The sequence below is a fragment of the Mugil cephalus genome, chromosome 7 (genome assembly GCF_022458985.1).
Source record: "Mugil cephalus isolate CIBA_MC_2020 chromosome 7, CIBA_Mcephalus_1.1, whole genome shotgun sequence".
In the NCBI taxonomy this organism is placed as follows: domain Eukaryota; kingdom Metazoa; phylum Chordata; class Actinopteri; order Mugiliformes; family Mugilidae; genus Mugil; species Mugil cephalus.
Window position 1 is genome coordinate 2,067,303 of NC_061776.1, and position 12,997 is coordinate 2,080,299.

At 43.2% G+C, this 12,997-nt stretch overlaps 1 protein-coding gene across 2 annotated transcripts in view; it reads left to right on the forward strand.

Moving 5' to 3' along the window:
• The window catches only part of adcy8 (adenylate cyclase 8 (brain)), a 90,095-nt gene that overhangs the window by 51,804 nt on the left and 25,294 nt on the right, over window positions 1-12,997 (forward strand). The window contains exons 8-10 of one of the 2 annotated variants that reach the window (XM_047589788.1): window positions 6,702-6,899; window positions 9,884-9,984; window positions 11,777-11,978. In XM_047589788.1, the coding sequence (XP_047445744.1) occupies window positions 6,702-6,899; window positions 9,884-9,984; window positions 11,777-11,978 (501 nt within the window). The remainder of the gene's footprint in view (window positions 1-6,701; window positions 6,900-9,883; window positions 9,985-11,776; window positions 11,979-12,997) is intronic. The other variant, XM_047589789.1, reaches the window with a different exon arrangement.

Sequence of the window (12,997 nt, forward strand, 5' to 3'; positions counted from 1 at the left end):
TGAGTCTCTGTTGGAGCCGGAGGTCTCACTCTCCTGCTTTTCTCCTGCACTCGCTCCTTAAAGGCAGCTTTTAAAGCCAGAAAAGAAAAAAAAATGTTTTATTCATTCATTGGTTTTCTGTAACCAAGCATGGACCAGTCCTCAGTCTGTGTCTCAGAATAAAAGCAGGAGGATGGTCTTGAAATTAACTGGTCACATGACCTCCTGACTCATCTCAGGTGACAGGAAATGACAAAAAAAAAGTGTTTATATAAAACATTTATATCGATACGTCTGAAAAAAACAGCGCATGAGAGCGTAAAAGTGTTTTAGCTTTAGATGTTTGAGAGGTTTTTAGAAATGTAGGTGTTTCCATCACCAGTTTATTATTGAGATATTTAGGTTTTGCACATTTTTAGAGAGAGAGACTGACAATAATCCACAGTCACTCCGGATTATTAACCTGAGAAGCAACATGTCTACGGACAGTGAGAGGAAGCTGGTGAAAAAGTAATAATAAGTAAAAGAACCATCATTTATAGTGTAGTCAAAAATAAAAATAACAAAGTAACAAAAAATAAAATTGAAATTAAATGGAAAAGCTATTAAAACAAAAAGATTTTTCTTCAATGAACCAGGAAGTGACCTTCTGCCCAGTTAAACGTAACAATAATGTAATAAGACTGATTTTATTAGAGAACACACAAACTCGAGGCTCGGGCAGCAGGAAACTTTCACTAGAAAGAGAAGAAAACCACAGGAACAAATGCTCCCAACAGGAAGTCACACTCTGACTTTAGACGGAGCTTGAGTTCTGGCACAGACTGAATAATGAGGAATTATCTGGCACCGGAGCGACGTCACGGGAACCGTTTCAAACTGCACCGGTTAAACAGGACGAGGCTGGAGTCTCTAGATCAGGGGACGGGAGGAGGACGCGAAAACCAAAGACAGACAGGACCAGGACACGTCTGAGGAACAGTTAAACCAGTTCCACCTAGACCAGACCAGACCAAACCAGACCAGACCAGACCAAACCACTAGACCAGACCAGACCAGACCAAACCAAACCAAACCAGACCAAACCAGACCAGACCAGACCAGACCAGACCAAACCAGACCAGACCAGACCAGACCAGACCAAATCAGACCAAACCAGACCAAACCAGACCAAACCAGACCAGACCAGACCAGACCAGACCAGACTAGAGTTAGACCAGACTAAACCAGACCAAACCAGGCCAGACCAGACCAGGCCAGACCAGACCAGACCAGACCAGGCCAGGCCAGGCCAGACCAGACCAGACTAGAGTTAGACCAAACCAGACCAGACCAGACCAGACCAGACCAGACCAGACCAGACCAAACCAGACCAGACTAGACTAGACTAGACCAGACCAGACCAGACCAAATCAGACCAAACCAGACCAGACCAGACCAGACCAAACCAGACCAGACCAGACCAGACCAGACCAAACCACTAGACCAGACCAGACCAGACCAGACCAAACCAAACCAGACCAAACCAAACCAAACCAAACCAGACCAGACCAAACCAGACCAGACCAGACCAGACCAAACCAGACCAGACTAAACCAGACCAGACCAAACCAAACCAGACCAAACCAAACCAAACCAGACCAAACCAAACCAAACCAGACCAGACCAGACCAAACCAGACCAGACTAAACCAGACCAAACCAGGCCAGACCAGACCAGGCCAGACCAGACCAGACTAGAGTTAGACCAGACCAGACCAAAACAGACCAAATCAGACCAAACCAAACCAGACCAGACCAGACCAGAGGTAGAGCAGTGTTGACCTGGCGTCCAAATTCACCAGATCCCAAACTGATCGAGTTCCAGGTCATAATGTTCTGGCTGATCAGGTCCAGTGTTTCCGTGGTATTTTCCTACCGACTATCAAAGGTTTTCTCCTCCAGCCGAACATGTCTCCACGTCCTCCTGATAATTTTCCGTCCACTCCGTCCCACTCGCTGTCACCACGTCTCACTCGATGCTCCACTTTCTTCCTCCTCTTCCTCTTCTTCTTCTTCTTCTTCTTCTTCCTCTTCTTCTTCTTCTTCTTCTTTGCCCGTGAGCGTGTGTGTTTGTGGTTTACATAACCTCCTGCTCTGAACCCTTTGAAGAGACGCAGTGAAATCTACTTCCTGCCTCAGAGTTAATCTGTCACAGCACCAGACATGAGACGTCATGAGCACGTTAAAAAAAAGAAAGTGTTGACGCTGCCCAACACCAACCTCCTCCTCCTCCTCCTCCTCATCCTCCTCCTCCTCTCCATCCTCCTCCTCCTCCTCTCCATCCTCCGCCTCCTCCTTCATCCTCCTCCTCCTCCTCCTCCTCCTCCTCTTCATCCTCCTCCTCCTCCTCCTCCTCCTCCTCTTCATCCTCCTCCTCCTCTTCATCCTCCTCCTCCTCTTCATCCTCCCCCTCCTCCTCCTCCTCCTCCTCCCCATCCTCTTCATCCTCCTCCTCATCCTCCTCCTCCTCCTCCTCCTCCTCCTCCTCCTCTTCATCCTCCTCTCCTTCTTCACTCCTCCTCTTCATCCTCCTCTCTCACCCCTCCTCCTCCTCCTCCTCCTCTCCTCCCCTCCTCCTCCTCCTCCTCCTCTCCTCCCCTCCTCCTCCTCTCCTCCTCCTCCTCCCCTCTCATCCTCCTCCTCTCTTCCTCTTCTCCTCCTCCTCCTCCTCCTCCTCTTCATCCTCTTCATCTTCCTCCTCCTCTTCATCCTCGTCCTCCACCTCCACCTCCTCCTCCTCCTTCTCCTTCTCCGCCTCCTCCTCCTCTTCATCCTCCTCCTCCTCCTCCTCCTCCTCCTTCTCCTCCTCCTCCGCCTCCTCCTCCTCTTCATCCTCCTCCTCCTCCCTCCTCCTCCTCCTCCTCCTCCTCCCCCTTCATCCTCCTTCCTCCTCCTCCTCCTCTCTCTCCTCCTCCCTCTCCTCCTCCCTCTCCTCCTCCCTCTCCTCCTCACCTCCTCCTCCTCCTCCTCTCATCCTCCTCCTCCTCCTCCTCCTCCTCCTCATCCTCCTCCTCCTCCTCCTCCTCCTCCTCCTCCTCCTCCATCCACTTGCCCTTTCCCTGGCATCATCCAGTACGTTGCCCTTTCCCACATGGCAGCGTGTCGTGTTATTCATATGTTTCCCGTATGTAATCCTACACTGAGCTCCGGGAAACATCGCGGCATAAAAGAGAGAAATGCCAGAGATGTGAGCATGTGCCCTTTAGGTTCTAATCCTCCCTCGGGGACTCGAACGCCAAAAACAATCAGGACATCGCGGCGCTCGGCTCCTCTGAGCGAGTCCCTGCAGCCGGCGGGAGACCAGGGGCACGAGGCTTATTGAGGTTATCAAGTCGTCTTTTGAAGTATGAGATTCACCTTTCTGCTAAAGTTTGTTATTTCCTCTGTGATCCCCGCTGCGCCGTGAACGGGAGGAACTCGTGCTGCACAGCGTGAAAAATACAAGCAAAGAAAGAAAACGTCTTTATGCATTTGACAAAACACGCTCTGCAAACACAACGTTAGTAAATGTGTTAGAGCAGAGCAGGACGGTTTTAAGGACAAAGTGATGAGAGATTAAACAGGAACCTTTCACTTTCCTACATGTGTTCTATATTATTCATTATCATTTTTCATTCAATTTTAAACTATTCAAATAATACACGTAATACATTCAGTTTTTTTATTTCAAACGTGCAAACATAAACATAGATATATATAACATAGATAGATAGAACAGAAACCACGTAAAAAGGAATTAAAACCTCTAATCAACACCTTTACAAAAATTTCATGGATAAATAAATATAAAAAAATAAATAGATAAAAAGTTTATGTGTAAAATATCTCTACAGCTCGTTCAACTGTGTAACAACAACAGAGCTAGTTAGCGTTAGCATCTGCAGCCCAGATTAGACCCTTCAGTGGGCCACTCGTGTCACAGACTGTCTAAACATTGTTGTCTAAGCTCCACCTCCTCCATGTTGGTGGGCGGGGCTTGAACCAAACTGAAACACTAAAATACACGTCAAATATAGATTTAGTTTTTGTTCAGGTGTCACTTGTTTGGATAAGTTTTGTTTCGGTTGTTTGACGCTATAGAAACAGGATGGTGATTTCCAGTTGCCATGGCAACCACCATGTAAAGCAGTGAGAGCTGTAAAAACATAAATAAATAAATAAATAAATAAATAACAGTGTGCGATGGAACCTTAGAGCAGAGCGTAGGAAAATAGCGCCAGTTTGTCCAATTGGTCCATATTTATATACAGTCTATGCACCATACGTACTGAAATCTCTGGTACTAAATAATAATAAATACTGTTGAATATTTAGGAAATAAACAACTTAAATGACAGTAATGAACCACATGCTGACGTGTTAGTTACCAGCTCCAAGGACAGAGTCTTTTAAAAGGCTCATTACTAATGATTATAGCGCGTGTGTTTTTATTTGTTTTTTTATTTTTATTTTTCTCATCCCAGTCGAGCAGGTTCTGTGTCTTTTAATCCTGATGTGGCCTGAGATTGGATCAGTCAAATGTGTCCTGGGTGTGTTCACACCTGTGCTTTATGAATGTTTAATGATCTATTAGCGGGTGATGGATTTCCCGTGCTAACGTGTTGAATTAAGCGAGATGACGGGAGACATTCAATTGACCGGACTCAGTGAGAGATTTATTGAATCTCTCAGCGTCTCCGTCATCACACCTCTCTCTCGTAATTACTATAATGGCTGCCGGCTTCACAGGCCTCAGACGCTCTAAGAGGTAATTTGCCATATGGCTACTTTTGACTCGCCGGTAATGGTGGAGCGCTAATGTCAGTGGCTCTGAGAAAATGACTCTGATCCTCACGTATGACCTTTATATCGCTTTTACCTCCGGAGACGCTTCTCATCAGAGGACGTTACGCGGTGAAAGTCGACTCACAGAGCTTTAAGTTGAAGTCGCCTGTGGAGGTGAAGCGACTGGAAAAACAAAACAGCTGGATCTGTTTTTTAGAGTTTAGGCTTTTATCATGACAAGTCTTCACCTCCTCATCATTAACCGTCTCCACCTTCATTACGTCTTTTTGTGATTCAAGTGTATAAACGTGAGACCTCTTCATGGCCTACGTCACAACGTTAGCTGGAGGCTAAACGGAGGGAAGCTGGAGGCGAAACACTGTCACTTTCAACCAGGAAAATGTTGTATTTTTTGGGGCCAAAACCGAAAAAATCAAAAACACTAATTTAAAGTTTTATCACACAATAGCCACTGCCAGTTATAGACAACTTTAGTTTGGGTTAGACTGAATCATGACTGAAATTACGTAAGTTAATCATTATTTATTAATGCTAACCGCTAGCTAACTCAACATTAGGTGTGTGTTTCAGGGTTGTTCAAGCAGAAGTTGTATTTACTACGTTACCCTTCACTTACTTCTTGTAATATCTTTGTTTTAGAGGCTTCACTTGATGAAGACGGACCAGACTTTGTCCCCTCTGTGTCCTCATTTGGTCAAATCGTCCATCCAGTGAGTGAAAGTCCCATCAGTCAGAGTAAACTTTTTAAAATAAAATCACGGTCTCAGAGAGTCAGTGTATCAGTACATTCTCTGGTTCATTCTTGATGAAACAGTCTGTTGAAATGTGCTAATCGCTGTTTACAGGCTACAGTGTTTGAGATGTTTCGCCTCCAGCTAAGCTCCGCCCCCCAAACTACATATCTTAGCAACAAAACAAAAAAAACTGACAGTTTTTAAACTGACAAACTATTGTTATTATTATTTTATCATTATTTAACATCTGTGAATTCAAGAATTTTATTTCAAACATGTATAAAAGTGTGTAAGCTTTTGTACAATTAAATGAAAGAAGTTTAAATTCCTGCCCCTGTTTAACTATTCCTCATCTATCTATCTATATACACGCATTATAGTTTTATTAATTCCAGGGTCTTTAGAGAGTAAAGGAGGATTGACCTCAGTATTTTCTATAATCTGAGTTTCATGGAAATAATCTGCCCTAAATGCTTTAGTGATTTTATCATGCGTCCATTTTCCACGATGGACGACACATCCTCTACGTATTTCTGCTCTAACAAGCCTCAAGCTCCTTCAATTAACTTTTGTTGGAGGAAGTAATGAAGCAGTACGTTAATAACTCACGTAACGTCCTGCATTTCTTAGTTTGTCTGAGGGACGCGCCGAAGCTTCATTTTTGTCCTCATGTGTCAGGACTGAACTCATGTTTTCTGTCCCATTCAATGCTTTTTAATCTGTATTTATATATATATATATGTGTATATATTTGGGAGTGGTGTTTTAATTCTCCCCGGCTTCCAATCACTGCAGCTTTGTGTTGTGATGATGTGAACATAATTACCAGCTTTTGTCCCCACGAACGGCGCAAAAGAGAAGATGCTGCGAGAGTGAATGGGAGATGCATGACTTGCTCTGTCTGCCTGTCTCTCTGTCTGTCTGTCTGTCTGTCTGTCTGTCTGTCTGCCTGTCTCTCTGTCTGTCTGTCTGATGCCAAATGTTGCTCTGGTCTTCCCTTCTTCTTTTCTTTATTTATTTCTGTTTTCTTCCGTTCTTTCAGTTCTTATTTGTATGTTCTGACCGTAACCGTGTGTCTGTTTCTTCTTTTTTCATTTGTAACTTGAATGAAACAAACGGGGGACAAGCAGGTTCATTCTATGTGCATGTGCTTTCCCTCTAGACTCTGGCTGCCCTAACGAGAAATTCGATAAATCTGCTTCCAAACCATCTTGCACAAGCTTTGCATGTCCACTCTGGTCCTGAGGAAATTAACAAGCGAATAGAGAGCGCCATCGACTTACGGAGTGGCGATAAGTTGAGAAGAGAGCATATCAAGCCTTTCTCACTGATGTTTAAAGACTCCAGCCTGGAAGAGAAGGTAGCTGGGGTTTTAGACAGATACATGTTTGATTTTTTATTTTTTCTTTCTCTCTCCCTCCTCACATCTCTTCTTAGATGAAGTTTTTTCAGAGGACAAAAACAACGAGCAACGATTTTTTGTTTTTATTTTTTGTCCTATCATGAGTAAGCTAAAGGCAGAAAAACCTGCATGAGTCAGACGAGCTTTGATAATGAGAGGTGGGAAAATGTAAAAATGCATAAAGTGCTCAGGGGTTTTCTTTTCGCTCAGTATTTTCCTCTATTCGGTCGGTCAGTCGTATGGAGCCCAAAGTTTGCCTCCGCGATAACGCTTTAAATTAGATTTTGTCTTAGTTTTCATTTGTTATTCTTTGTTACTTTAAAATGAGAATTGAATTCAATTAGCAAATATAGTATTTAATTTCTTGAACGTTCAAGACTTCTTTAAATGAGGAAATCGATCGATCTCCTGAAGAACTTCTCTCCTGTTTTTATCTTTATGCTAGTTAATAATTAACTAGTTTAGAATCATTTTGGTGGCAGACTTTGGGCTCCATACAGACCTGCATGAATAACCAAACCACATCTCTAACAGTAGATGCTAACTCCTTTTTTTTTGTTTGTTTTTTTGTAGTTTTTATTTGAATTATTTTCTTAAAATGCCCGTTTTTTCTTACTGGTGCTCAGATTTGAAACCAACAGAACGATGACTCATGTTTGACCTCGATGAGGCTGAGAAAAAGTGGCCCGTTCGTTTAAACCCCCTTCAGTTTACTCATGACCACCCGTCCACACCGTGGACCTTTACAGTCTGTGGGGAAAAAAGTTGACCTGTTCAACTTTTTCTTTTTCTTTTTTTTTCTTTTTTTTTATTAATTAACACTGCTTTCACTAAAGAAAAATGAAAAAAAAAATCTAAATGATAACGTTCATATCACACAGTTGGGATATTTCATGAGCACTTTTTAACAGATCGTGTTTGTTTGTACAAAAACTACAAAATTCACTGCATAGTTCACACTAACATGAGGACGTCTGATGCTTTAATGTCGAACTAATTTGCTCTTATTTCCTCTTAAACTATAGAAAATGTATTCATTTATTAGTCTGGTGTAGTCACACTCAGAATAATGCGACATCTGGATTTAATTATGAGGCATCTTCTGGCCAATAAAGAGAAAACTACACTAAATGCTCTAAGCCCCGCCCCCAAGCGATCTGATTGGCTGTCTTCCAGGTTATTTATTTACAGCAGACGGTTTGTTTCCGTATGAATATATACGTATATATATTTTCTTTTTTGAATGCAGTGTTCTTCTGTAGCTTATGCTCCTTCTCTCCTCATTTTTGTTCCACGGCCAAACTCACCTTTGACCTTTGAGTTGATCCTCATATTGGCCCCTCCCCCCCACATTTGTGTTTGGTCTTAAATCCTGTTTTGGTTTTTCTTGGGTTTGCCCCTCTTAACCCTCTTCGGTAAATGTGCAGTGATTTGCTGTTGGCCTCCCTCATCTTTTTTTAAAAATTTTATTTATTTACTTTTGATTTTTTTTTTTTTGCCGAAGTTGTGACCAAACGTGAAGCATCCTCTTGCTAATTTCCCAGCACCCTTTGAGAAAGAGACAGAGCAAGGACGGGGCAGCGGGGGTCACGTGGGTGGAAAGATTTAAGATGAGTCCCAGCCGTCCGTCCGTCCGTCCGTCCGTCCAGACAGACAGACTGACTGACTGACTGACTCACGTCCAACTGTTCCCTCATTAGACGTCAAATAAACAAGAAAAGACGTCTGCACACTCTCTGCAGAGTAAAACCACATTAGAGATGAATATATACATTTAATAACTTAAAGTGAAATCAAACCTTTTATTTTATCTTGTGTTTTACTGGACATTCTTTGCTTTAATGTGGTGAGAGGATTTAATAAAGACCTGCAGCTAGGATGCTAGGAGCTTAGCTAAGAGGCTAGGAGCTGCTAGCATGGGGCTAGCATCCAAAAGCTCAAAATGTTTTATTGTACACAGGGCTATAAATTAATGTATTATACAAAAATAGAGTAAATAATAATAATAATAATAACAATAATCCAAGAGGGAAGGAAACATCTGAGGATTCAGGCAGGAACAAAGATGACTTGACCAAAGCAAAAAGACGCAAAGCATGATGGGATACTAAGACACAGGTGAACCCTGAGGGGAGGAGGAAGAAAAGACAAGACAGGTGAGAGCAATGACGAAGAAAGTAAAATTAGTTACAAAACAAACAGAATTCACTGAAATAAAGGTTTTAACTAAACCTGAACTTGTCTCGACTCCACAAAAATGATTCTTTACCCAAATGTTCAGATTAACTCTGGAGGTTTTAATTGACTTCGTAAACGAATACATTGAACGATCTAACATTTATTCCCTTAAAAACACTGTCTCCCAACTTAGCTTAGTTTAGCTTAGCTTAGCTTAGCTTAGCGTAGCTTAGCTTCCGGTGGTGTTGTGCTTGCAGCTTTGCATGTTCCCCAGGGTTCCCTCAGTGTTGCCAGACGGGAAATGACGAATTATCGCGCTAGATGCTTAAAGTTATCGCATTTTGAGGAAGATTATCGTACATTCCCGACTTCACGTCGCCCAGGATCATTTACTGCTTCAGTAAAACATCACCACAGACATAATGAAATAAAACAGTTTCACCGTTATCGTACAAACATGATAATTATCGTACGAACACGATAATTATCGTACGTCTGGTAACGCCAGGACCCGGCCGCCCCCCCTCCTCCCCCGGCTCCTGTCTCTCTCTGATGCTTGTGGTTGAAGCGTTGCATGCGTCCGTGGCAGCGTCCATGTGTCCGAGGAGCATTTTCAGTGTCGACTGTGTCCTCTGTTTGTCTGAAAACTTGTTTTCCATTTCCCCTCCCCACCCTCCCTCCCTCCTCCTCCTCTTCCTCCTCTTCCTCCTCCTCTTCCTCCTCTTCTTCTTCCTCCTCTTCCTCCTCCTCCTCTCACGGTGCAGTACTCCCAGATGAGGGACGAGGTTTTCAAGTCCAACTTGGTGTGCGCCTTCATCGTGCTCATCTTCATCACCACCATCCAGAGTCTGCTTCCTTCTGCCAGGTAAGAGAGACGTTCAGGTTCGTCGGTGTTTGTGAAACTGTGAGAACAAAAACAAAAATAAACCGTTTTTCTTTCATTTTCACACGGTCAGACACGTCGCTGAGTGTTGTCTCATCCTGACACGTTTGTCTTTTGTCGTCCATGATTTATTCGTTCGCAAACAAACAAACAAACAAACAAACAAACAAAAACAGGATATATTTTGAAAGATTCTGCATAATATTTCTTGTATTGTCTCTAATGTTTCTTTCTGTCTCTAGTTACGAAACCCTCGTGTTTGTATCTTTGTGACAGATGAAAATGTTTCTCATTCCTGTCTAATTCTTCCTGGATCAGTTCTGATCAGTCATTTTTTATTCATGAATTCCTCCACAAAAGTAAAAGCTTTTAAACGATCTGTTCTCTCCTGGCTCAGTTTGCCTCCGAGCTCGACCCCAGATTTAATCAGCAACACGCGGAGGTAAAGTCGAGATCTAAAACAAGGAGGTAAAGCTTCATCAGAAAAGACGTTTTAATGATGTGTCCACAGGATTAAAGGAAAACAGTCGGGAAACGTTTTGACTCTAAAATAAAAAAGAAAGGAAGAAGAGTTGATTTGCAATTTAAAATGAAAAAAAGAGTCTGTGATTTCAAATCTTTTCTCTCGGTCTAAACGGAGCACGGACGTGATTCTGGGACAATAATCAGCTGGAACTTCAGACTTTACCTCCGAGTGTTTGTGTGAATCTGGAGAAGAACCAGGTTCATTTAGACTTGGACTGGTGGTCACCATGGAGACTACTTCCTGGTTCAGTGGTCACCATGGAGACTACTTCCTGGACCGGTGGTCACCATGGAGACTACTTCCTGGTTCAGTGGTCACCATGGAGAGTACTTCCTGGACTGGTGGTCACCATGGAGACTACTTCCTGGTTCAGCAGTCACCATGGAGACTACTTCCTGGACCGGTGGTCACCATGGAGACTACTTCCTGGACTGGTGGTCACCATGGAGACTACTTCCTGGTTCAGCAGTCACCATGGAGACTACTTCCTGGACTGGTAGTCACCATGGAGACTACTTCCTGGTCCAGCGGCCACCATGGAGACTACTTCCTGGACCGGTGGTCACCAGGGAGACTACTTCCTGGTTCAGTGGTCACCATGGAGACTACTTCCTGGACCGGTGGTCACCATGGAGACTACTTCCTGGACCGGTGGTCACCATGGAGACTACTTCCTGGTTCAGTCAAGGAGAATACAGCTGTTCTTTTTGTTGTTTTGTTTTGTTGTTGTTTTTTTTTGTATTTTTTGGTTTGTTGCTTTTTAACTTTTTAAATCCTTTGAGAAGACAGAAAGTTAAATCCATTTCTCTCTCTCGTTTTAGACTACAGAATAAAAGAAAAGGTTGTGTTGTTTTTTAATTTCTCATTTAAAAGCAGAAACAGTTTTTGTTCCTGGTTTTAAAAACGTGAAAACCTTGATGACGTGAAAATAAATGCACTGGGCACAAAAACATAGTGATACAGTATATTTTCAAGGCAGAAACGTGCAGTTCGTTTTTTGGAATTTGTAGAAAAATTCTTATCAAAACTGATCAGGAAGTAAATGAAGTGTGGCTTTGTCTTCTCTCCATGTTTCCTCCATAAAGTAACTTCAGTCTCTCATAAAGAAACAATTAAAAGACTAAAGCTCCTTTGTGAACGTTGAAATCTTAAGGGTTATCTGCTGGTTTTCTGCCTCCAGTCACTAAAGTAAAGTTTAAAAAGTACCGAGCCGTTTGGGTAAAACTCATCTCAATGCTCTTCTCTCAGAATGGTAACCATGGTGATCCAGTTCTCGGTCCTCATCGTCCTCCACTCCTGCCTGGTCCTGGTGACGACGGCGGAGGACTACAAGTGTCTGCCCCTGGTGCTGAGGAAGGCCTGCTGCTGGATCAACGAGACCTACGCGGCCCGGAACGTCATCATCTTCGTCTCCATCCTCATCAACTTCCTGGCGGCGATGATCAACATCGTGAGTCAACTTTCACGGGCGTTTGATGACGACTCTTATCAGAGCTTCATTTAAAAAGTTGTTACGGAGGCCTTCGCCGACCTCGGCGCGCCGCTCTTTAAAGACACAAATCAAAACTAAAGAACGCGAAACAAGCCGCTCATTAGCCTCCAGGGTCTCTGATTACTTACAGTGCAACTCATTAAAGGAGCCGGAGGCTTTAGGACAAGTTAATCAAGGTAAAACAGAGCAACCTTCACCCTGAATTAAAATGTTTCCCTGACATTAACGAGGTGTGAATCATCTCATCAGCCAGTGGGGGATGAGTTGCCTCCTGAAAATAGAGCTTCGTTATGTAGATACAGACAAATAAAACCAACATTTAGTTGGATTATGGAACTATGTCCGTCACCACGTTAGGCCCCGCCCCCAAAGCTGAATCTGTTCTTCCTCATACTTCACTGATTACATCATCACATGAGATTTGGCTGAGGTTTTAGTAACTAAATCTACACCAATCAGCCACAACATTATGACCAGTCTTGGAGAAGTAAGTAACATTAAAACCATCTTGTGACAATTCAGTTGTTCTGCTGGGAAACGTCTGGACCTGGTGTTCATTAGTGTGGATGTTACCTATACATGTAGCCCCCACCTAGACCAGACCAGACCCCCCCAACCCCAATGACAGCAATGACACTCCTTGATGCAACATGGATTCACACAAAAATGGTTTAGGAACAAAAAAACATGAAGAACATCTCAAGGTTATGACCTGGCCTCCAAATTCATTAGATCCCAAATTGATCAAGTATCTGTGGGAGGGTCCACAGAGACCTCTCCCCTCAAAGACCCCCCCACTAACCTCAGATGTCCATCCTCTTATGAGCCACCACTAGGGAGACCCGCACAATATTAGGAGGGTGGTCGTAATGTTATGCTTGATTGGTGTAGAAGCTGAAAAATGAGGCTGGAACATTATCTCAGCTGCAGTTCCTCTAATGCCCACTAGGGGGAATCTCTAGCAAAAGTCTTTTCTT